This window comes from Gymnogyps californianus, chromosome 17, assembly GCF_018139145.2.
Source record: "Gymnogyps californianus isolate 813 chromosome 17, ASM1813914v2, whole genome shotgun sequence".
Lineage (NCBI taxonomy): Eukaryota > Metazoa > Chordata > Aves > Accipitriformes > Cathartidae > Gymnogyps > Gymnogyps californianus.
The window spans coordinates 3974274-4000531 of NC_059487.1; the positions used below are offsets into that span (position 1 = coordinate 3974274).

At 41.6% G+C, this 26258-nt stretch overlaps 1 protein-coding gene across 1 annotated transcript in view; it reads left to right on the forward strand.

Annotated features, from left to right (window-relative positions):
• The window catches only part of PTPRT (protein tyrosine phosphatase receptor type T), a 462241-nt gene that overhangs the window by 425442 nt on the left and 10541 nt on the right, over window positions 1–26258 (forward strand). The window contains 9 exon segments of the mRNA XM_050907140.1: window positions 5196–5283; window positions 13007–13083; window positions 13991–14027; window positions 15372–15469; window positions 17243–17359; window positions 18680–18834; window positions 21294–21429; window positions 22428–22577; window positions 25529–25702. Of these exon segments, the coding sequence (XP_050763097.1) occupies window positions 5196–5283; window positions 13007–13083; window positions 13991–14027; window positions 15372–15469; window positions 17243–17359; window positions 18680–18834; window positions 21294–21429; window positions 22428–22577; window positions 25529–25702 (1032 nt within the window).

Below are 26258 nucleotides of genomic sequence, written 5' to 3' on the forward strand. Positions count from 1 at the left end.
GAGAACAGAAGAGGGAAATAGCATCAAACATATGCGAGGCTTTGCTCTAGCAAGCGATAATTATAATGAATGTAGTAAGCTTGTGGGAAGGCAATAAGCAATTAATATGCATAGTGGCATTAAAACTACTTAAAAATAACATAACAGCTGTGAAAAATAAGTTACTTAATGAAAACAGCTCCCTTTTCCACCCTGCAAGTAAGAGTCCATGGGGTTTGTATCATTGATGCTGGGTTTTGCTGTAATTGAGAGGCAATCTTTTCCTGGTTGTCACCAGGGAGTATTTTTTTAATCAGATGGCATCAAAGACTGTCATAAATGTTTCTGGTAACTGTGTGTTAACCAGGTCTAGTCACTCATGCCTCACAATCAAGCACGCTAATTAAACTATCAATATAAAGAGCTCTGTTTAATATTGAAAAAGGGCAATAATTCTCTTAGGAGATTTACTTAGCCCCGCCTTGGTCTCCATTTCCATGAACAGTACCCAAAACTACATCCAGCTCAATTACGGATGCCCTAAGATCTGGTTCTTGATGTTCAAGAAGAAAACAGGTGCTGGCATATATGTAATTTTCTGGCACTGGCATTGGTAATTATCAAAATAGCACATTAGCATGAAAAATGTCAATGCAACTTTCAGCTCCACAAGTTCTGCCTTTCCCAGAAAGTGCTATCTACATACGTATATAATGACGATGACATTATGTAGATTTGCATAATTCCTTTCTTTACAAGAAGCAGCTTGGAGAATACCACAAGCTCTCAAATCACGTACGCCGTTCTACCCTTCAATCAGAGGTAATTGCCCAAAGTAGCAGTCATTTTCAATGGTGGGATTTGGTTTTCAGAGCCTGGGGCGCAGGCAGCACTTCACCTCCAAATACCTTTCACCCACCACCGGCAACACCACACACGCGGGGAGGATGTCAAGGAGCGGTAGCAGGTTTCAGTTGGCTGAGAGCGGCGTCTCAGACGGGAATCTGGAGGAACACAAAGCTGCAAAACTGGCTTTGCAAAACGTTGTGCAGAATGGTTGATAAAATCTTTAAAAAGAATTTGATGTCTCTTTTAAAATGTGTTTTCATACACTAGTATCAGTGTCACCTCCAAATATGTTTTTTCTTCTAAGGAGCTGATTTTCTACTTACTTTGCAAATTGATAGCATAAATTACAGCCTATTTAGTGACATGTTACCAAATAATTTTACTCTCATGAAAAACCACTTTGAACGGAGTGTATCAGTCACACATGACAACCTCTTATCTCTGTACATTCTCATCTCTGCTGAGTAACCTGGAAATTGCATTCGATATTTATTTAAAGTATACCTTCACCTACAGACCGTTAGAGCACAGGCAGCATGTTTTACCGAGGGCATCTAGAAGAATATTTCTGGTGCTTGCATCTTGCACGTAACTCCGCGCTGAGATGAAAAGCAGGATGTGATTGCGTAAGTGGTGTCGCTGCTGGTGTGAAATGGATGAGAACTCTGTGTGTGTGTGAACCTGTCAGCTCTTGCCATGTGGGTGTTATTTTGGGTCTGCCTGCTGCACCTGAGGCCAAAGTGTGACTTGGGCCTTTTTGGCTGCTGCTTCTGTTTAGCAATAAAACATGTAGACCACAAGAGAAAAATACATCACTGGCACTGGCTGTAGATAGCACTATTTGGGATTAGGCATAGCCGTAAACATTTAAATGGGACACGTTTAAATGTCACCCGTTCCTTTTTCAGAACCTATCAGCCCTGATTTGTTGTGAGCTGGGGGACCAGTCCCACAGACTCACTGCAAGCACCAATTACTGGCTACGGAGATAATAAGCTTAAGTATCCACACTCATTTTCCAGTATGATTTAGGATGTCACTAAAGTACATTCTCCTGCTGCATTACTGAGACTGTTCAGTTATTTCGGATTTTGTGGCTCCTTCCTCACGCATCTTAGTATCGAGAGTCTTCAGCTTATTGAAGTGACCTCTGGATTTTAACCCTTTCATTTCTGGCTGGCTACACATCTTGTATCTGGTCAAAAGAACAGATCCTGTGGTTCAGGCTATGATGTGACATTGCAAAATGTTTGGCAGCAGGGTGTTACTGTAGATGCTGTCCTTGGACAATGTTGGCTTAAGGCTTTGCTACAAACTGGAATGGGGAGCTGAACTGGCTGAAATATTTCTTTTCAGGTTATCTTTTCTAGCCAAAACAGTTTTTAACCCTGGGTCACAGCAGGGTTGTGGGAACAGTTTTGCCACCACTGTTGAGAAGATAGTGACTGCAGGGAGAGGGCCCGGACTCTGCAGCACGCTTTGAGATGAGCAGCAAGGCTTTTAACGGATGTTGTTGCCTTTGGCAGCAATACTGCAGCATTGGGGTAGATCAGTGCAGATGAATGATTCAAGTTTTCGTATTTAAATTAAAAACAAACAGCGAACTAACTAAATGCATGCATTGGAAATTTAAATTGGCTTGCAATAAGCCTCAATTTAATGTGAACACTTTAGCTATGTTTGGGCCATGGTGCTTAGGAAGCTTGATTGAGGTGAAGCTGACTTTTAGAGATCTATCCTTGTAATTTCAGATAAAAATTAGATCAATTTAGTTTTAAAAGCATCATTGTAACATAAATTCCACTACTGGGAAGATATTTCAGTATAAATTTTACAAAACTCGAAAAGAAGGAAAGTAAGAAAAGCCTAAAAATCCAGTCCAGATTTTTGAACACTGAAATTTTGCTGTTAACAAATCAAAGAAAGAAGGGGGAGCGTTTCCTGTGAAATGCAGATCAAGTGCCAATGCCTGAGTGATCTATCCTGATTTACCATTACTGATAATGCAGAGAGAAACAGAAATATTAACCCTTTTTGCTGTTATAGAGATACTTATTGGACAAACAAAAACTGAAGAAACAAACATTAGGCATGCTCCTCTTTTTCTGGATGCAACCGAATTATAATTGATATTTTTGCCTTTGTATTTCTAATGCAGTTTCGATTCTTGGTGCTGCATTTTTAGTGATCTCACAGAAAAATTATTTGTGCTGTACCACCCGTGTACATGCAGTTACTCCAATTTGTTCATCTGGTGTGTATAAAAGTAGGGATGTAAGGTACACCTCTGCAAAGGCAGTTTGTGTTCCTCACCAACCAGAGCTGTGCCTCCTCCCTTCAGAGATGGATAGGTCTGTGAAAGGCAGAGATTTCTTTGGTATTGAATGAGATGAAAAATCCTGGACTCTTAAATCTTTGGAGGCTATATCAGGCAAATATAAAAACATCAATTTCAATGGAGAATTTCATGTTCAGATCACATGAAAGGATAGGATTTGTTGAAAAGGGAATCGGACCTGAATGTATTTTCGTTGGCCAAGATAGCTTCTCCCACGTGGAAGTCATGAGAGAGAATTTTCTTTTTCTTTTCAGATAGCTATGTTTAGATATCTAATGACTGTTGCCATTCTCTGGTCAATCTGCTCTAATTTGATATTCGTGGAAAAATAAGGCACCTTTTTGCTCAGTCTTTGAAGATGAAAATGAACCTTCGTCACCTCTTTTCTTTTACTCAGGGATTTTTTTTGTTGTGTGTGGGTTTGTTGGTTGGGGTTTTTTTGCTCAGGAGATGAGCTGCTATTTGGAAACAGCTGTCTGTAAAGGAAATATATGTGTGATCAAAGCGCTCACCAATTATAGAGTTATTACTCTTTCCTCTGGGCTTTTGAACAGGAACTCACTGTCCCTGTCTTTTGTCAGCAATGCTCGTGGCAGTGCTGCAGTGCCTGACATTTTCTGTCCTGGAACCCCTTTGGGGGAAATTCACAACGATCTGGTCTGCCGGGGGTTTGCTCATATTAAGTTTAATTGTAATGTCAGTGTTGTAGATCCTAATAATTGTGTGTCTCTGCTATTGCATTCAGGCACTGTAATAGACTTGGATGGCTTGTGAAGATGAATATAAATTCATTTTCTGGCACAGCTGTGTCAAACTACCCGCTGCTAGCTAAGGCAGATACGATTCTACAATGATGGTAGTATAAAAACCCCGTAATTCCCAAGGGACCATAAATAATACAATTTATAATGTTGCTGCTGTTTTTAGTAATGTAGGATCGTGTTAGGGAGTAGATCTTGGAGGAGGCAGATCTTATAGAGGCAATTCAGTGGGAGCTGTTCTTCTCCTCACCTGTGTTTTTGGCACAAGTCAAGACTAGGCTGGCTGCAGCCAACAGCAGAGGTTTGCAGGTCGTGGCTTTCCATCCAGTTGTGATGCCGGCGATACCCAGGGAGCTGATGCCGTCGCTGTGCCGGCAGAAAGCACTGCTGTGCCTGCTGCTTTGATCTGCCTGTACTGACGTTCCCGACCGTCCTGAGACAGGGAGAGGGATCATCCTGCTTACAGGCATTTGGGCCATCTCCCGAGGAAGGCAAGACCGTCCTCCAGCCAGATCCTGTGACAACTGCCGTTTTCTTGGCTCTACCTTGAAAATCCTTCCTGGACGTGTCTCAAGGGGAGAGTGGCTCGTTTGAGTGTGTTCAGAATAGTTGCAGGGCCAAGCTGTAGGGTAGGGTAGCACTGTGTGCTGCCAGTTTCCTTACCCCATCCTTTCTCAACTAAGAGAGCAGATTTTAGGAAAACGACTATTTATTTTGATACTTCATGAGCATGTTTTACCTCCTTTTGCTTCTGTTCCTTATACGTGATCTAAAACCCTGAGCTTTTTTATTTTTCCCCAGAGAAAACCAGCTGGTGGTTTGTATTGCATCGCCCTGTTATTAATATAGAAATAGGTGAAACCACTGTATCTGTTTTCAACTTAAATATGAAAGACTGAGCACTATGTTTCAGCCATCTGGGTTTTCTTAGAAGTGTATGTGTGTGAAATCTCCACAAACCATGTTCTACAGGGGAAATGAGGTTAACCTGTGTCTGCGCAGCCAGAAACAAATTCCCCTGATTCTTTTAGATGTGAAGTAGCAGGAGGAAAATGATTCTTCGCTGGGAGAAGCCAGGAGATGCAAATGGTCTGCACCAAGCTCTGCTTTTTGCGTTAGTGGATGTGCCCTTTCCTCAAGAACAGCTGTTTGCTTCGTTGACTACTGAATTATACAGCGCCTTTATTTTTGCCCTGCTCAGCCATCTTAATCCACCTGAAGGCATTGGCCAGATTTTTATAAACACTCCACTATTGTTTATTTTGCAGGCACTACCCGAGGGGCAGACGGCATCCTGGGATACAGCCAAGGAAGACGAAAACCGCAATAAGAACAGATATGGAAACATAATCTCCTGTAGGTGTAAATTCACATTAAAGTGAGCTTTCTGTAAGATTTTATATGCATCCTGTGGAAAAGGGTGTGTTTGAGAATCTCACTAAAAGCTGCTTTACAGTGCTGGGCATTCAGTAGTTTAGTCTGTTTGTTACAGGCTATGTTTCTATGATTTTTTTATTTTATGTTTTTTTCATTGTTTTACATAAAGTCATTGCATGACGTTATGGTTTTTTACGCATTTTCTATCTACCTTGCTTTGTGCTTAATGTTTGTAATTTAAGGGCTAAATCCTTTTGTCAGATTTTCGCAGTGGGTGATGATGCACATTTTCTGCCCATTTTTACTACATAACCCAGAGCGCTCAGTGCCACGAATGGGAGCACAAAAGGAGATGCAGCTGTATCAGATTTTTAGATTTGGATCAGAGATCAGATTTTCTCCTTCCTTGTGGTCAGTAGCCAGTGGAGCAGTCGCTGCTTGTCCCCAGAGAGCTGGTTTGACGTGTGGGACAAACTTAGCTTCTGCCTCAGAATCGCAATAAGGCAGCTGAAAATGCACTAAAGCTTTTTAGTTTTACTTCTTTCAATAACCAGTTACTGTAGATGTTATAGGAATATTGATACATTGCAGAACTGCAGGGAAGTGAAGGACTCCATAAAACCATTTAGGTTAGCTTTATTCTCCAAGTCAGGACTAGATTCACCTCTGTCATTTTTATCAGGTATTTGTGAAGCCTCTTCCTAATGATCTCCAAAGTTGAGCTTTCCACAGGCTGTCCAAGCAGCTTACCCCAGTGTTTCATTTTTCCTTATAATGACTGGGGAGAGGAGGTGTGAGAAGTAATTCTTTTTAAGGGCTGCTGAGCAGCATCAAGTTGGAGAAGCCAGGCCTGAGACCATCAGAACAAGAAATAAGAATATAAATGAGTGCGCCATAGACTTTCATGACTGGATAAATCTACAGAATGCTGTAAGAGCAAAATTAAGTCATGCTGAGTGATAGATTTAGTACTGTATTTTTTCTCAGTTTAAATATGTATTTCCTGTAGAAGAAACAGACTTTAGTAAAGAACTAAAAAAAAACCTTGGCCACAAAGACAGATAATCTCACACGTAACTACTCCACTCTTTCTTTTAAGTCTTGAAAGAAATGATTCATGTAACAGTTTTGGGGGAATGGCATAGAACAGCTCAGTTCAGGGACCCCATGGTAAAGATGAAGAAATCTGGAAATGAAGATCGGAAGGTCATGAGCCCTGATCTGATCCCACTTCTGCTGCTGGTTTTCTGTGTTGGTTGTGAGCAGGTCACCAGTTCCATCAGTTTCTATTTCTCCATGTGGAAAATGGAAGTGACACTGCTGGAGTATTACAGTTAGCGTAAAAATCATCTCCCTTAACTTCAGCTGCCTAAAAGCTCCACCTCGCTGTTAAGTTTCCTGTGTTCCTAGTGGCAAAGTGCGATACCTCCAGACAGAGGTTCAATTTACCTGTCTATACCATTAACTTAGATTAGATTAGTCTAGGACAGATGAATCGTCCAGCTATAACAACTACACACTGGACTGAAGATGGAAGTGCCATAGTATGATATAAGGAAGGAAACGTGAAAGACTCTTTGTTTCTCTGTATGATTTTGAGGAAGCAGTTGACATGATGTAAAAGTGGAGGTGAAAAGAGACAAGACTGTGTGCAATAGCCACCATCTAATTTATCTTGAAGGTGGTCACAAGGAAAATGTTGAACACCAAGTGAAATGTGAGAAGAAGTTAAGGAAGCAAAATCAAGGAAGATAAATGGGTTATTATCTAAAGGGAAGGTGTTCACAAAGATGAATTGTTGTCTAACGAAGAGTGATGTTAGCCTCTTAGCTATAAATATAAACACAGTAGCAATACAGATAGGAGGTGATGCGCTTGAATAAGGGAATGCAGAGTATAATCAAAGCTAAGGAAGAAGTATCTGCACAGTATAAAACAGCAGAAAAGAAGCTCAAGTTTGAGGGCTGTTGGGAAAGATTTCAGAATGAGGTTGAGAGGGTGGAAAGGCATAGATAAAGAAAAATAAAGAAAGCAAGGTAGTGAAAGAGAGGAAGGATGCTCAAGAGTTGAAGGTAAATAACAAAGTTGAGTGGGTTTTCTTTGCTTCAAATATATATCAGAACAAAGAGTTTGAGGAGGAGACAGCAGCTCTTCTAAAAGACAACAAGGAGAATTTAGTAATGTGCAATAAAGAGTGATAAAATGGAGTGAAATCCTTGCTTCGCTTTGAAGAGGCTAGGGAGAAGGAAGGGAGGATGCCTAAGGAAGGAGCATATCATCCATCAGACGTTTTGTAAAACCATTGCAAAATTATCAGTGGTGTCACTGGCTAAGCCTTGAGCCAGACCCTACTGATCGGCAATGTTGGGCAACTTCCCTGAGTAAAGGCAACGACAGGATCCAGAATAGAGAATTGATAGCAGAGCTGAGAATAGCAGGAGAGTAGTTCCCTCTGGGCAGATCATGAAAACGAATTGTGCTCAGTGGGTACAAACTGTGCAAAAGCCTGAGCAGAGGAGGGGAGGTGGAAAACAATTACACCCTTAGCTCCTTTGTTGTACTAGAATTGTAATTGCTGGTAAAACCCAGAATATGCACTGATTGCTCCTACCGGTTTATTTGGTAAAGGGCTGCAGATGGCCATTAACACTATTTATTTAACCACAGTTGCCATTTCATCGCTCCTGGAACGAGATATCTCATGCCTTTTGGGGAGTGAATTGAAAAGTCAGGTTTTGATCTAACTTTTGTAACTGCTTCAGAGACTTTTGTTAAAATGTGGGTTTGTAAGCTCTTGCAATAAGTAGCATTGCTCAGTGAATCACAGCAGATTAGATCTTGTCTTTATGGCCTTCTGGGTAATAGTACACTTACAGGACTGTTTTACTCGGCTCACTGCTTTCCCAGGGCTGTATTAACATCGTGCCTCTCTACGAAAACCTAGATCTTACTACCAGCCCCAACATCTGCTGTTCTTACATTTGCAAACCAAAACTGCAGATGAGGCTAATCTGTTCATGGAGAGGAGATGCAAGAGAGCTCTAAGCTCTCCCATGCTTCAAACCCCAGCTTTCCAGGGTTCCCTTCAATCTGCAACACTGATATGTTTTTTGGAGACAGGGAAAAGCTGAGGAGTGGATTTGGGGTCTGTGTGACCACAGAAATCCACTGTTGATGGTGGAAAGATGCACTGTAATTGCACAGATTTGCCATGCTGGAGGGAGCTGCCCTACTTGAACTTTTTGTAACACTGGCAGTGTCCGTGAGCTTTACTCCTGCGCTTTGGGTATAAAAGCTGTAAACACAAAGACAGTTGTGGAGATGCGGGATTTTTCTTTCAGGGGCAAGGGTAGGTAGTGGATCCATTTATGTGCTGAAGCAAAATGATTTAAATTCACTTTAGGGCCTAGATATTGAGGCCTTCAAAGTGCATCAGCAAGTGGTTGTTAGGGGAGGGATGTTGAGCTTTTGTGGGTTGAGCTGAACCCATTCCATAGAAGAGAAAACATCCAGAAGCTATATGGGACCTTTGGTTCTATTCTGTTTCTCCCCATCTTCTCCAAATTTAGAGTCATTACGTATCAGAGTGTGAAAGCTCTCAGATGAGAGCTGAGGAAATGAAGACATCAGATTGTGTTTTGCTTTGACTTACAGGAGAGCACTTTCTTTCCCTTTCTTTTCTCCCTTTACTGAGCATAGTATTACAGGAGGAGGTCAGCACTCACAGGGGTGCTCATACCAGTCCTACTTTAAACACATCCTCCCATCTGCAGTGGAGCTCTACCATCTTCCCACTTAGGCACCATGGTTTTAAAGTCTTGTGATGGTCCGTTAAAAACTATTGAGTTGATGACAAAAGACAGTAGAGAAATTTGCTTCTCTTCCTTCATACTCTGACTACCATATGCTTTGAGCTGGAAGACTGTGAATTAATCAGAGAATTTTGTGGTGGAAGACACGAACAACAGAGGGAGATTAACGGAGCTCTCAGCTGAAGCGCAAGTGGAGTGCATTTCCTGGCCACGGACAGGGATAATGCATAAAATAAAAAAACCCCACATCACTATTGGATTTAGAATAGAAGTCTTTCATCTTCCAAGCATGTTTATTCCATGGTTTCTTCTGTAGTGCCTAAACTCTTGCTTGTCTGTGCAATGTCCGTGGTATGTGATCCTGAGAGGATGGGATATATCACACCTTGCTGTTACCCAGTTCTCAAGGCACAGTCCAGGATCAGTGGGGATAGAAAGCGGAGGGCAGTGTGTCCTTGAGAGGGCAAATCATCCTTTCGTACCAGAATTGGGTTGAATCATTTCAAAAGATGTCTGTATTTCTCCATTGACTATGTGGGGAACCTTGACAGCCAGTTTAGACTAGCTGCGTAATATTTAGATGGCGAAAGTTGTGTGAGATTAATCCAGTACCGGTGTCAAAATGAGATGTGGAAAAATTGCAATGATATTTCAAATGATCACTAATGGGAATTTTGACAGAAGTTTGAAACGATAACATTTTTCTGCTAAAATGGGAGCACAATGCTTTTCAGTGAAATTCTTGTCGTTTTTGAGATCTGTTTTAAGACCAATTTTCAGTCAAAGTACTCTTCATACAAATTTAGAGTTCTGCTAACTTGCATATGGACTATAGTAAACAGGGAGAAATAAAATCATTTATACATTTGTTGAAGTATATTTCCGTTTTTTGCAGCCCTAAACGTTACAGACATGAAATTTTTCTTCTGTTTCTCTCTCCATTTTTAAAGTTTCTTATAATCCATTTGTAACACACGGTGATATGATGTCTGATAAATTTACAGAAGAGTTGAGCAACACTTTCATTTCAGTGTGCCAAATATGTAGTCTCCTTGGCTAGTGTAGTCCCGTGGATAGGGTGCAGAATCAGAAATAAATTTTAACTATTGGGAGAAGAGATAGTGAAGACATTTGCTGTTCTTTAAAAAGCCCTTTAAAGTGTGTAGACGACAAAAACTAAGTGCAAGATTGTTACTGCTAATAGCATAATAAGTTGCATTGTTTTTTGCCCCTCTCCACTAAAAAAAAAAGCCAAATTCCAAAGATTGGGGGGGAAAGAGGGATTTACAAGGTAGGTTGTTTCATGAACTTTTATCCAGACTGTGCTCCTAAACTTACAAACAGGATTAAAGACACCATTAACTTGTCATTAATAATTTGTGTGCTTACCATATACACAGGTTTTTTTTTTTCTGCTGCACTGTTCACACTTACAAGAGAAATAAATCTCCCACAGGAATTAATCTCATTTTCGTAAAATATGCAATGAAACATTTTGAATTCTGTCCTCCCAAGGCAAAGTTCAGCTAAAAGTATTTTTCATTTGGTCCCGAAATATAATTGGACCTAAACCTGAATGTCTCCTTTTTTTAAAATATTCATTTCCAATGATCATTTCTTCATCCTTTACTGTTTTCACAAGTAGAATAACCATGTTTGGCTTAAAGGGGAAAAAAACGACAACCAACAACTCTTTTTACAGCTACAGAGATCTTTTCTTTATCCATAATTGTCTTGAATGCATAGACCTCTTCTGCAGTCTGCTTCTCAGGTCTTCCACATCTAGCTCCCTCAGGAGGTATTAGTCCTGTCTGTTTTAAGTTTTTAACTAAAGAGTGGCTCAAAGAGCTGAAACTTAATTTTGGGGTTTGGTTCTGTTAAATGAAGGGAGGCAGATTCTGCCTTGAGGGCTATTCAGAGCACTTCAGTTCCACACTGTGCGTAGACAGTGTCTTTGTCCCACTTAAAAAATCAGCCCGAGATTCTTTTCACCTGTCATTAGGGTCATTTTTGGTCTCATCACTTTTTAGTTCTGTTCTTGCAATAACTTAAGACTTCCATAACGTTGTTATATCGTGGCATCACAAGAGGAGTTAGTACATGTTCCCCTCCCAACCATTAGCTCTAGGGTTTTTTTTGCTTTGCTTTTGTTCTGTGTGATTCGTAGCTAGCTTAGTTTGCTGCCTTGAATTGCAAGTGTGAGATTGTCTACGGGAGATTTTGTGTATTTCATCTGGATGTCTGGTTTAATCAGCTCTTTGTCTGTCTTTGTGAATTGCTCTAAGTATAAATTCTTTTGTTGTCTGTCTAACCACATGATTTACTGCAACTCCTAGTGCCGTTGCCTTGAGCGTAGGTAATTGTCTAGAGTTGGGAACAACATCAGCACTCTGAGAAATATACCTACTTCCACTGCGTCTACAAAGGTTATATTTATTAATACAAATATAACAGAGCTTTTGATGGATTCACTTGCGTAACCTTTTTTGAATGCAAATATAGGATTTGATAAATACAGCAATGTGGTTGTATTTTTCGGGTGTGAAAATCTCACCCAAAGAATGAACGGAGTTATGAGAATCATTGCTTTACATAACCGAATGAATATTTAATATATATCCGAATCTTGGTTTTCAGAACTGCATGCACATCTGTCTTCACAATTATTATCTGAGTCTGTATTTAATTAAGTGATGACTAAAACCCTTTTTGACTGAGTTACTGCAGAATCACACCTCATATTTTTATGTTTCATTGCTATGATTCTTTTTAATTGAATGTAAATCATGCTTAGGCCCGTATTTTGCAAAGTGCTTCTAAACATTAATGCTTTACTGACTGCGAGCTAGGGTCTACAGAGCTGGTGGAGAGGAAATAAACTTAATGGACTCTATATTATACTTCTTTAAATAATCCTTTGCAAATGAGCCCAGCATGGCCAGCAGTGACCTCTGTAACCCAGTAGCCTTTGCCAAGCAACTAGCCCTTAGATAGCAGTTCTGCAACTGATTGCATACCGGTGCTGGGACTGACAGACCAAATCAGCTCAGCAGCCCAGCTCGCGGAGTGTCTCCTGTGACAGAGCCCAGCACCAGCTGTTCCAGAGAAAGATCAAAATATTCCCTTGGTGGAAAATCGTGCCGCGATCTGCCCGCCGGGGTAGTTCCTTTCTGTGTCTGAACTGTAAGAGCATGCTGGGAGATGAAAAGATTGATATCTGTTATTTTATTGCCTTATCTAAAGTAACTTTGAACATCCTCAAAAGCATGAACATTTCTAATTTTTTTTTTTTTTAACACTGCCTTGATGCCGTTTTGGTGCTGTGAGTTCTGTGGGTGGCATAAAGGAACGTTGCTCTGATTTCCTTCGGTATTTCCTTTCAGGTTTCTGGGTTGCCCCATTTCTTATGTGCAGGATTTCATTTGCCATTTTACCCTCCTTAATCTTTTATACCTCTGTCGTGACCTATTTATTTTTATCCTGATCTTAACAGTTTTAGCTCTTGCCTCGGTTTCCATAGATCAGATGAAGCCAGGGAGGCTCTCACTTCCAAGCGTGAAGATGGCTTTTGTAATGGAGATACATCCTGCAAAGATCTGTCCTGAGACCCTGAAACCAAGCAACATTTGTGGTCTGCGTAAAAGCTCTGTAAGGGTTATGGTGACAGCAGTGAATTTAATGAACACAGAGTATGAATGAACACTAACCTAAATGTTACATCTTAAACACAAAAGAAAGGGCTTGTAGGAACAGGAATATGTCTTGATATTCTTTCCTTTTTTATTATTGTAAGTATTCAGTTACCCTCTTGCAGGAATCGGCAGATAAAATGAAGCACTTACAAAGTCCTCTTTATCGTTACTGTCACTTTTTTTCTTTCCTTCTTTCAGATGATCATTCAAGAGTGAGATTGCAACTGCTGGATGGGGACCCTCACTCTGACTACATAAACGCCAATTACATCGACGTAAGCCTCCTAGATGTTCCCACTATGACAAACGCTCCTGCTGACAAGTCTGCTTAGGCATTCGGTGCATCTTACATAGGGACAGACTGTTGATCTGATACAAATGACAGCTGAACATTATACAAACATCGTGTTGTGACAGGGAGAAGGTTCTCAGTCTCCAGTTTATTCTGTCTGACCAGTCTGGACAGATGGAGATTTCCTGTGTTTGACAGATCCACCAACATAAGTGGAATGTGGGCTGAATGACGTATGCAGAAATCAGTATCAGCCCCTCGCAATAGCATTAGAAGATATCTGAGACTTATCGACTTCTTACAAAGTTGCAGTGCAGAAGGCGTGTAAATAGATTGACTTTTTTTTTTTAGTGTTATAAAATAACATTCAGAAAGCAGCCTCCCTCACACACAGAATGATCAAATGAACATGCATTTCTTGTATGCAACTCCTAATTCTTAGGAACTTGACAACGTTCCGAAGAGTTTCTTTAAGGGATGAAAAATACACCTAATAAAGTTACGTAAGACTGATATGCAGCTTTTTCATACAGAGGTAAATGCACACGTTTCTTCTTTTTCAAACAAGAAGGTGCAACTTTTTGCCTATTAGTTTTCAGAGTTGCCCACAGGTTAGTCACAGGACTTGTGTTTCTTTGAGGAAATAGTAAAAACTGCCCCATTCTGTTTTCCCTTTGGCATAATGAGATCTTCTCATTCAGCCTGAGTGAGGTACCATCACTTAAAATACCAAAGGGCCAACCTAGTTGCCTATCTTCACTCATTCGATAACCAGTGTTGGTGCGCTGTTAAGTATGCAGCAGTTGTTGGTGCCTGGAAAGTATAAAATACATGCTGTTGTGCTTTGAACTGTGATCTCACAGACTGTCACGTATTTTCTTTTTTTCCAGGGATACCACCGGCCTCGTCATTACATTGCAACTCAAGGCAAGTTCATTCTTGTATGTCTAAATATTTGTAAAACCACTGCTGTTTTAAACTGTTGCAAGAGCTATTTATAGGGTGACATCTTCTGTTTTGGGGAACGTCTGAGAACTTGGTATAGGGGCACAAAAGGGAAGGATATAGGATGTTACAAGATCTTTAAGGCACTCAAATGCAAAACCTCAGCTACAGGAATAAAAAAATGCTACAGCCTTAGAGGTGGCAGTACAATGTGTACAATCTATAATGTGTCCGTTGTGCATGAAGTATGAGATTAGACCTAAAAGGGACTTTACAGAGCTTGGGTTTACCTTCTGGAGTGAAATTGCTGGGGGGGGGGCAGTATGAGTAAGCCTGTCACTGATGAACTTTTGGTTAGTGGGAACTAGTAGGAAATGCATTTGAACACCACTTTCTGTAAGTTAGTTGATGAGTTTCCTGTGCCTTGGGGGGGAAGAATTAAAAACCAACACAATTCAATGCTGAGGGCTATCCATGTTAGATGACAAACCTCCCTACTCCTGTTCTTTACAATAGGGTGCTGTTTTCCTGCATCACTGGCCAAACTCTTACGCCATACCTGCAAAAGTGATGTTCACGGAAATGACTCTCTTCTTAAATTCTGCTTTACGACTTCATTGCTGGCTTGTCCCTATTGAAAGAATAAAGAAACATATTAGAGTAAAACTGGCATTTGAGGATGGACAGGAATAGGGAATGCAGCAAGGCAGAGAACATGGCGGACGAGTATGGGCAGAGTGGGTGGAAGGAGTCTGTGGGAGGATTTCGCCTACAATGCAGAAGAGAGGAAGGAAGCAAGGTCAGAGAGAGACTCTGGTCTAATAAACCTCTTGTGAGCACTGGCTGTTTGGCTGTTGGAACCTGAAATTTTTCTCCCTGGGGGAACTTCAGAAAAGGGCTAATTTCTGCATGTTTCTTTCCTCCTTCGTAATTAATAAATATTAAAATGTGAAATGGAGGAATTTTAGTGCTGCATCGGATACAAATTTCAATACAACCTTAATTACAGACTCACTATAGGATGCATCCATGTCCCATCACTTACACATGGTTACCTACTGGAACTATCTCCACTATTTACAATAGAGGCATCACCTCTCTTTCCAGGGTGCTAAAACCTTAAATACCCCCTGCGAGGAAGGATAAGGTGCCTGATCTCTCAGAAAGCTCCAGGCTGTTCTGTAACCCTGAATCGCAGAGGGATGCTCTGAAACGGAGAGCAGGATCCTGTGGGAACAGGGCAATGGCTGGGGCACAGCTGAAAAGAGTTGTTGGCATTCGATACACTCTGTTAAAGATGTCCTTTTGTCTTTTCTCTTGCCCCAGGGCCAATGCAAGAGACGGTGAAGGATTTCTGGAGAATGATTTGGCAAGAAAACTCTGCAAGTGTTGTCATGGTCACCAACTTGGTGGAAGTGGGCAGGGTAAGGGTACCACTTTCCCGACATATGAAGCCAAACCAGTGCTGGGTATAACACGGTGCTGCTGTTTAGGCAAGCTCAGCAAGTGAAATGCCTTTTGCTTACTGCAGTAAGGGAATGAATTAAGCCACTCTGGGTTTTTGTCTCAAATGCTAGATTTTGTAATACTTAGCTGCTTCCCTTCTAGACTAATAAGGATCGTGTTCCTGGTGTAAGTCTCAGCTTTAGCAGAGTTATACAAATTTATGCTAGCTGAGAAGCTGTCTCCTTTTTCAGTACAGAAGGAAAAATGTACTTCTGTAATAATTATTCTTTATCTGTATAATTTGAATACTTCTCTACCCACAAAAATCCGGAGAGGCGAGAACGTGCGACTGGTGTTCAGACTATCAAAAGAGCTCTTTAAATGACAGTTTAAAGCCGAGAGTTTCCAATCACTTCAGAAGATCACTGTTCCGTGGTGGTATGAGATTGTGCACAGCTGGATCCTGGGGCCACCCAGCAGCGTTGGCCTCCTCAGCACCCACTGCTTCTCTCTCTTGGACTCAGATGAACCAGAAGGCCCTGTGTCAGCACAAGGCAATTGCCAAAGCCCACGATGGGAGCAAACGTGAATAATTCAAAAGGCGTACGCTAGACTTTAGGGAATAAGAAAAAGGCATGTCTGGGGTGGCTTTCCCCAGCATATTCTTCCCACTCCTGGTGGTCTCTGGTTTAGAGACATTCTCAGCCAGAAACTGGAGCTTTTAAAAATTTTGTCCTGATGTTTGTCACCTTACATTGCTTTGGTACTAAGAAAAATTTAAATGATAGTTTACTCACAGCCATTAGTAATTCAGCTGCTTTGTATTTGATTTCCTTTAGATCTCATGGTTGAATGCCAGCTGGTTCTGTTCATTTATTGTTATTTATTCTATTTCACCTTCTACTGACACTTCAGGTTGAAATAAATGCCTCTGTAAAAAAAATCAACAAACCTACATTAATCATATTTAATATTTATAAAACCCCTTCCGATTATGACTGGAACTGGAACATGAAACCTGCTTCACAGTAGCTAATTGCTTCAGCTTTTAGGTGCTGTTCCGCTCTTCCATGCTAGAGCAGTTAGTAACTTGATAGTCTTTGTTAGCCTAAATATCCCTTCTAGAGCTTCACAGTATTGGCTTTAATTTCTACTATGAGTTTTGCACATGGCTTCTAGAAGCAGCTAAGCTTGGGATATGTTTACGTGGTCAGGAGATTTCTTTCTTGAGCCTTAGCTGAGGCCTGTCACAGCTGGTAAAGTGTCAAATTTGTGTCCACATCTGATAAGGAAAGCTTAGAGTCAATCAAATTTAATGTATCAACAAGTATCTCACAATCCCTATGAACTGAAATTCTTTGGCTAAACAGAGAGAGTTCAGAATTACAGTAGCAATAGCAAGAGCATAGATTTTTCTCAAAGAGGATGGTGGTAGTGACTGCCAGATATTCTGTAAACCTGATATATGGTCAGGCATGTATGGAAATTTAAGGAAGACTGTCTTAAAGAAGAGCTAAATGCATCCTTTTCATTTGTATTCACAATAGAGGAAACTGAAAAAAATCCTCCCTGTGGTTTCTATATACAGTAAAGGAATTATGATCTAATTTATACAGTTAATTTTGACAAAGTCTGTACATCAGAAGAAAGCCCAATTTGCGTTGGCTTCAGCTTGAAAGTGGAGTAAAATGTAGGTCAGCTCTGACTCAACTTGAGCTAGTTCCTCTCAATATTTTCTTTTTTCCCCCCAGGTAAAGTGTGTTCGATACTGGCCAGATGACACAGAGGTCTATGGAGATATCAAAGTCACATTAATTGAGACAGAACCATTGGCAGAGTATGTCATACGCACGTTTACTGTCCAAAAGGTAAGGAAATCTTCAGTCAGCTGAAATTTTGATACAACACTTAATTTGCATTCAGAAATGGGAACTCTGGGAAACATATCCAGAATGCTCTTGGAGATGGGAGCTGTTACTATTTGGACAAGTTTCACTTCAGAAACCTAAATTTTTGACAGAGATTCCAGTTTTGGACAAATGATTTTACATGAACATCTTGATGTAGGCACGAAAGTAGAATCCACAGTGCATGAAGTTTAAATGCATCCAAAAGCCAGCAGATACTTGATGGTATGCCAGGAATAATAACTGTCCTGTTTCACAGTGGCAAATTACAGATGAAAAAAAGAGATCAGTTAAACTGGATGCCAGGTAGGGTCCGCTTTCAACAGAAATAAAAATATAATAAAGGCAAGAGTATAAAAGTTATCCCCAAGTCGGCAGGATTTGGAAGGTTTTTGTTACTTGTAATTAGAAATTGGAAGTCTAAGTGTCAGAGTATTCCAGGTCTGTCCAAATTACTCTCCAAACACTCAGTAAGTGGTTTTAAAGCTTTTGAAAAATTCCTGCTAAATGAACTTCAGCCACACTGGGAATATTGTTCCAGTTTTCTAATACATCAGCTCCATATTTCATTAAATCACTGAAAAACTTGATAAGAAATGCTAATGCCAAAATCTGCCAGGTTAGAGGACCTGCTGCTGGATTCCGCCTACATTTCCTGTACGATGAAATGTCACAGCTCACTGATACTTCTGTCTAACCCTTTGCAGGGCATATAAAAGTGGTGTCAATTTTCATGTGCAATAACTTGGTCTCACCAGAAAAGCCAAGTGATGGGTCTGGGTACCAGTTTCTGCCCTTTTCACCACCAGCTGTAATCTCGAACTGAGATTTTTTGGCAGGAGATGGCAGAAAATCTACCGTTGCCTGGGGCACGTCCACTCTCTAGGTGTTCGTTCCCCAGGCTGTTGCTTCAATGCCTCAAGAAGGATTTAAGAGTGACTTCTTGGTGGTTTATGGCAATAACACCAAAGGAGGCTGGATAAATGCAGCCGTGGTATGCTGAGGCTGAAGTCACCCTGTAAAGTTCCTAATGAGCTGGGTTTGAACTCTAAGACCACAGGTTTGAATTGGGAGCTGGCATTCACCTTCGTAGTCCTCAGTTGTGTGTTACCCACTTCATTTGTAATTGGAGTTCAGCTTGAAATCTCTGAGTGAAAAGCGGCATAGCACACGTTCCCGCATATAACGAGAGCTAAATGCTTGTTCAGCCCTCTGCGTGAGGGAGAGGGGCAGTGATTGCAGTCTGATGGAAGAGAAATAGAGGCTGTGTTGTCTCCTCAGAAAGGCTACCATGAGATCCGAGAGATTCGGCAGTTCCACTTCACCAGCTGGCCGGACCACGGGGTTCCTTGCTATGCCACGGGCCTCCTGGGCTTCGTTCGTCAAGTGAAGTTTCTCAATCCCCCAGAAGCAGGACCTATTGTTGTGCACTGCAGGTATGCGAGTTCTTGTGAGCCTTTCCTCCATCAGCTTTTTCAGCTTTTTTCCTTTTTTCTTCTTGTCTGGCAATAATGAATTATGTTTTGTTTGTTTAAGAGTATAATTTGTGGGCCTCACCAGGAAACAAAGTGGAATTTGGTTTTCTTTTCTAAAGTGGCAGCTCTGGAGCTTAGCTGGCATGAATTGGAGATGACGTAAGTAGGTCAGAGAGGGCCATTCGAATGTAGAAGACTCTCTGGTGACCTATACTCTCTTAGATGCTCATAGCAGAGCTAGGAAAATGGTAAATATCTGGGACAGCCATTCCAGTCGTTATCTACAACAAACCTCACGTGGCAGAAGGGACAATGCCTACAGAAAGACAGGGAATTTTAAAGCAGCTTTGCTTTTCTGTACCCACATGCACTGCAGTTCAGCTTTGTACTGGCATCAATAGTCTTATCTGAAACATTAGTCTGTCTTCCTGGGTCTGGATGCCAGCCGTTGTACATCCTGGCCTTCTCAAAGCCCAGGAGCAGGAATGGGAATGTCAGACTGAAAACCTGCCCAGTGCCTTCCTGCTAGTAAATAAAAGCGGAATGCCTGAGGAAACATCGGTGCTTGGTTTACAGCTGTGAAAATTCAGACTATTCAATCACGTGCTTGCTAACTCTGCTGCGCTGGTGCTGGTGAGGGCTCTCTGCACTGTTTTTCTCCAACTGAGCTTAAAGCCCTACTGTGCAAGGCACTATATGAATATGTAGGAGAGTGTCCCTGACATGAAGAACTAACAGTTTGAGGTATGATCAAGCATGCTGCTGGTGGTGGGAGAGCAGACACACACACACAGACTGGCATCAGAGTTAGATGACTTCAAATGTGAGGAAAGACATTGCTACAAAAACAGAGTGTGGGTTTGTAGCAGCTACTTCTGCAGTGCTCAGGCCACAGCTCAGGGCATGTGTTCTATAAAGGAGACGTGGCTGGAGCACAAGGCTAGAGAGCAGAGCTGGCTATCCCGAAGTCTCACCCCTAATCAATCCACAGGCAGTTACCTCTAAGAGCCATGCTGTGTGATTAGGAAGAAAGAGAGAATACATCCCACAACCACTTTAAAAAGGACAGTCAATTAAATCTTACCTATTTAAAGCGGTTTTGGGTTGAGGGGGTGGGTTTTTTTGTTGGTTGTTCTTAGCAAGCAATGAATCAGTTTTATAATAAAATACAGCTAAGCCTGAGGAGCTGGCAGAAGGGAATTCATTCAGAGCTCAGGGCCTGAATTTGCTACCTTGGTGCCATGACATGGGTCTGGCCCTGGGAGGAGTCTGAACCTGATTCATTGTCACCAAGAAAGCAAGGAGAAATTTTTCATCCTTCACATTTTAATGAATAAATGCCATTTCCTCTCCGTTATTTATCTGCTTTTGAATTTTAATGACTTGCTTTAAGTGGTAATTACCAAATTCTCCCTACCGATGCCTGGCTGGATAATATCGTTGTTCGATATTTATGAAGTGCCAGGATCCTCTAAATATAGAAATGTTATAACTATTTGTTAAAATTCTGAAAAGCTGAGAGATAAAGGGAGAGGAAATGCCACTTATTCATTAAAATTCTGCAAATGAAAAATATCTTCTCTCTATTCAGCAGTTGATTAATCTGGTCCATTAATTTATGGTCATTCATATTGCCTTGCTTTCGGCTCTGCTGGAGTTTTCATGCAACTGAAGTTTCCCTGATTTGAGCTGAGTTTTCTTTCTTCCTTCGGAGTAATGTGAAGAGACGTTCTCCTCTCTCTATCCTTCACACCTAAACAGCTTGGATGATTTCCCAGGAGGGAAGGAAGACACAATGACAACACAGTTTTGCAGGAGATGGTCCAATTCTCGCAAGCAGCGGGGGGCTCTAAACTGAAGGTTTTGAGTAGCTTCAAGCTCCTTTCTCTATAATTTTACAATCCACAACTTGAAATCACCCTCCTCAGACCCAAACGCCTCCGGATTAAAAAGGGAAAAGAAATGTTTGAGGTGGAGGACTGAGCCCCTTTCATCATGCCCGCTTGAGTAAACGTGTGCATGCCTTTTAAAGAGTCCCATGGAAGAAAATTTCTGGAATTGTGTCTATTTGCGACCTGGAGGCTGCTCTCGCACTTCCTATGTGATGAGAGGTGTGCAGGTGAACCAACTTGTAAAATCATAATGATTATTTTCGTAGTTTTTTTGTTGATGTGCAAGAACACAAGGCTTTTTTTCCTGCTACCTGACTCCATTTCCCTTTCAAGAAATATTATTTTACCTCATTCTCTTAAATCCTAAGCTAATTAGGTACACACAAAAATCAGCCCACTAGGGCGAGAGGAGCAGCTTCCACGAGAAGACAGCTGTGTCTGTGATACAGTTATTTTCTCCTCCGTAAAGCCCTGCCCCTCTACGGTCCCTTGATCATGCAGACCCTCATGGTTTTTTCTTTTTTTTAGTGCTGGGGCCGGGAGAACAGGATGCTTTATTGCCATCGACATCATGCTTGACATGGCAGAGAACGAAGGCGTGGTAGATATATTTAACTGCGTGCGAGAGCTGCGATCCCAAAGGGTCAATCTGGTGCAGACGGAGGTAGGTGCCAGCAGGTCTCCTCTTACGATGTACTGCTTTTCTGTCAGCTTCTCTGCTCGACAGGAGCCCAGCAATTCATTAAGTCAACACTTGCTTCCTCTGTGATGTGATTATACAGAACTTTCGGTGGCTAAACATGACCAGATGTGCACTGAATCACATTCACTGGCAGCTACTCAGGGCCTCCAAGACAGGAGGGCAAACCTTGAAGTTTAGGTCTTAGCATTGCTGATTAATTTTATTCTCACTGTAGAAAAAAGCTAGCTCCTGAATCCTCTCATGACTCATTCATAGGTATACTGCAGACTCGAATAGTACCTAGTTTGTATCAGTTGCAAGCTAAACAAATGAAACATCCTTGATTCAAGCTTTGGGTGCCGATTAAGCAAGCTGCTCCATCATGTAGCGTCTAGCAGCTGCACAAACTTCTATGGAACCGTTATCCTGCTACGCAAGTTTTTTTCTATGTGCTTCAATGCCTTCCCCTCCTGAGGGACAGGACAGTAGCCTCGAATAGAGAAGAGCTTTTAACTTTGTTGGACTTCTCATATTTAGTTCAGGGAAGGAACTTTACCCAGAATACCAGGAGTCCAGGAGTTTTGAAGAGACAGAGGGAGCAGACCTGTTAGTACAGCTGTTTCTGCTGGTGTTGTCGTAGGTCCAAAGCACAATCCATTCCTGACCGTTGCCTCGTGATTGTGAACAGAAAAGCTTTACACCCTGATTTCCTCCTCGGCCCACCCCCATTTTGTCCTAGCGTTCCTGAGAGTGGTGACTTCCCATTTTACTTGTAAATTTGAAATGAATACATGAGACCTCACGTTCAATGATGGATGAGATTTGCTTACAAAGCTGTCACATAACACACTGTGTAATTTGTCTCCACATGAAATGGAGCCAAATATGCATATTGGGCATGATTTAAGGAAAAAACCCCGTGATATTTCATGAACTGTATTAAAATACAATTTTAATATCTTATCCCCTCCCCTGTGCAGGAGCAGTATGTATTTGTCCATGATGCCATTTTGGAGGCATGTCTCTGTGGCAACACGGCCATTCCAGTTTGTGAGTTCAGATCCATATATTACAACATCAGCAGACTAGATCCACAGACCAATTCCAGCCAGATAAAAGATGAGTTTCAGGTAATTTCATGTGTCTCAGTCATTGCAGTTGGTGTATTGAAGGTGTTTAATCAATTTCTGTGTGTTATTTTACAATTTCCAACAGAGCAGAGAAGGGGGACACTGAGCCAAGGTCTGATGTCAGCTGATTTTTGTTTTACTACTGGATCAGGCAGAGATTTGGTTTTGACCATGGACTTTTCAGCCTTCGGCAAGGAAAAAATTTCCCCATCACTTCAGTAGAGCAAGGGTACTAATTTTCACACATAATGTTGTACTTCTCATTTCAACAACTATTCTGTTGTTCATTTTCTTCTGTAATTCATGCAGAAACACTTATGCCTCAAGGTCCCTTATTATCCATTCTGGTGGCTCATATGCTGCTTCCGAGTCTTGACAATCAACTTGTTGACATCCTTCCATACGAAGGAGAAAGTGAGCTCAGTGAGCATTACTTTCGCTATTACTGATTTTCAATGAACGGAATCCCTCGGTTCACTATAGATGTTTAACAAGTACCTGGTGACAAGAACTGAAGTGACATACAGTAAAACTCACAAGTGCTGGCGTAGCGCGGTTTCCCTGGGGCAAGGAACAAGATGGGGACGTCTCCACCTTTTGCTATCACCACTGCTTATCCCACCCTAATAAATGGGATTGGGACACACGAGCCACGAGCCCTGTGCAGTTGTACCTCTCGCACAGTAGAGAACTCACCCTGCAGAACACTGAACTAAGTTTTCCAGTCTTATTCCCCATGTATCTGTAAATCCCTTTAGGATTTTCAGCCAACACCAATGTATGGAAAAAACATAATATTGTGGGAAATTTGGGGCAAGGTGAGTTTGATGGGAAAGCGAGACCTCTGCTATTTGTTAAGAGGCCATTCTTCTTAGTCAGCAGTAAAAAGGTGGAGATTCCTTTAATTGTAGGAAATGCCCACCCCCTTTCCCAGCAAAGTATCTTTTGCAGCAAGAGAATGTCTTTTGGGAGCCCCAGTCTGAGTCAGATGGCTCTTTTCCTCCCTCTCTGCGCAAAGGGAGAATGTGTGTTTTTTATCTGAAACCTTACAGGGAATCATCAGGGTTGGTATAGTGAGATAAAGAATGTGGATCCCAATTGATGACAGTTCAATTAAAAAAAGATCTGGTTTTATCAAGTGATATCAGATCTGTAAAAGTGTTTCTGGTTCTGGACGCTTGGCATGAAGGAGCCAAAGCCTAACTTCATCAAATGCTGTTATGCTATTTAAAAAAAAAAGTCACCGCTTGCTGGGCTTGTTTTGTCATGATATGAGACAAGATTTGTCGCCTGCGTGCTTGTTCTTTTCAGCTGCCAGGGGCTGGCAACTCCTGTGGGAAGGAAATGCTCCGCTGTACTTTGCATAAGAGGTTCGTTTTCTGTCTAGTTGTAGAATCTATTTTTACGGGATTTTGGCTCAGAGCATTCTTCAGCCCTAATTGTCTGGATTTAACACAAAAGATGGTATCCTTTGCTACAATCTTTATGAACCAGTTGATCTAACTATAGATCTGTTGGTGCAGTATGTGTTATTTAGGTCCCACTGGCCCTCAGGTAAGGCTGGATGTATTTCTCATGCACTACATGTTGTCTGAACATGCAAAAGCTCGTTCTGGAGAGTTTTTGTAATCTGAGTAAGTACAAAAACAAGGGAGAGAGGGGAAGGGCATAAAATAGGCAGGAGTAAATCACTAACAAGTCACCTGCCTAATTGTCTGCACTGTCAGAGATCTGAGATTTCATGTTGCTTCCCTAGCCAGACTACCTGCTTTCCGTCTCTAGACAAAGGGAATTTTATGTAGAACCTGCATAATTTAGAGGAACTATATTATTTCAAATTTTATAATTGGACACATTCCTTTATCTTGGATTGTTTGACCCTCCTCTTTTCTCCATTTGTAACCTCTCCGTGGCAGAAGTCCAGCTCTTTGTAAGATTTTTTGGCCCCTAAATATTTTGTGTTCCTCTGATGGCTGCAGAGGAGTTCACTGTGTGACTGCGTGGGCTTTGCTGAGGAAGAGGACGCATAACAAGTGAAAGTAGAATAACATCAGATAACCACTGATCCGCCACAACTTAAGCAACAGCGTTAAGATGTGTTCACTTTGATTTGCTATTTTTGGTCCCTGCTGACCAACCTGGACTGGTTTGTCAGGAGGCCTCCACGATGGATAACACAAAAGAAAATTAGATTTAAAGAAATACAGTTTGTCAAGCTGTGGGAAAGACAGATAACAGTCCAAGACTGACAGCAAGACCCCAGAGATAAGGTATGACTATGTAAGTGAAGCATCCTATGTGTCACTCCAAAAGGAAAGTAGCACTCTAAATAATATATGAAACAGATAGACTTTCCTGTTAAAAAACCCCCAACATTTTCTCTTAGGTTTTTAGATGCGTTATTAAGATAAATCAATAGTTTGACTGAGGAATCACCAGAGGATTTGAACCCAGTCTGACCTGCTGCGCAAGCCAGGTCAATACTCAGGGTACTTCTGCACAGGATCCACTTGGAAGAGGGAGAGGGATGCATGCTTCCACCCTAGGGATGGTAGAAACACGAGGACGTTTCACTCTGTGACCAGGTTAAAGCTGCAACTTGTACCTGTGACAGCTATTTCCAACCTCTAGGAAAGAACAGAAATGTTATCTAACTGCTGTGGGGTTTCAGAGCTGGAAATTGTTGGGAGGTGTATAGTGCCCTCAATTTTTGCTGGAGCTTATGGTTTTCGGAAGAGCACCTCAGGACAATGTTCAAAATGCAATGTATTACAACAGCAACAAGCTCCTCAGTGCTCCTTCTTTTTCATTCTCTGGGATCCCAAAGATCTACTAGTCTAAGTACCTTTAAAATAAACGTATTGTGCAGATGGCATCTTTCTTGGAAGCAAATTCAAAGACACTCAGCTTGCTTCTGTCTTTCTTTCACTTCTTTCCTCCCCCCTTCACAGACTCTCAATATTGTGACACCACGTGTTCGGCCAGAAGATTGCAGCATCGGTCTTTTGCCAAGGAACCATGACAAGAACCGCTGCATGGATGTGTTGCCCTTGGACCGGTGCCTGCCCTTCCTCATCTCCGTGGATGGCGAATCAAGTAACTACATCAATGCTGCACTCATGGATGTAAGCAGCATTGCACTGTCCTCACTGATCCTAGTCTGCATTGAGTTTATTCATTCTCAGGATACTTTTCTGGCAGAAAGGGATCCAAAGCAAAAAAACGCTTTTTTGCCTGCAGTTTCTGGGGCTGACATCTCCAAACTGGGCAAAGCCACACAGAAATGTGTCACCTAGACTATGATTATCACACTACCATTGTAGTTCTGCCTCACATTGGCGGAAAATTTTTGACAAGGAAGTTCATGAGCATGCAGCCTGAGGTTGTATCGTAGAAAGGCAGGTGGACAAAGAAGTGGTGGGACAACTCTTCCCCTACGTTGGTTGTGGTATAACTTGGGAGAGAAATGTTTGCCAGGAGCTGCCAGGTCAGCTCTTTGAAAAAAATAGTTTGCAGTGTGGAGCGAGTGATTCATTTGAGCTTATGCAGTTAAGAATATGGGAGTACAGGGACCAGATGTGCAAAATACTTTAAGGCTGAAGGGCATGAGTTAAGCTGATGTGAATCTGTCTGGAGGCATTTTCCCTTGCTTTGTTTATAGGCTAGAATCTCACAGCACAG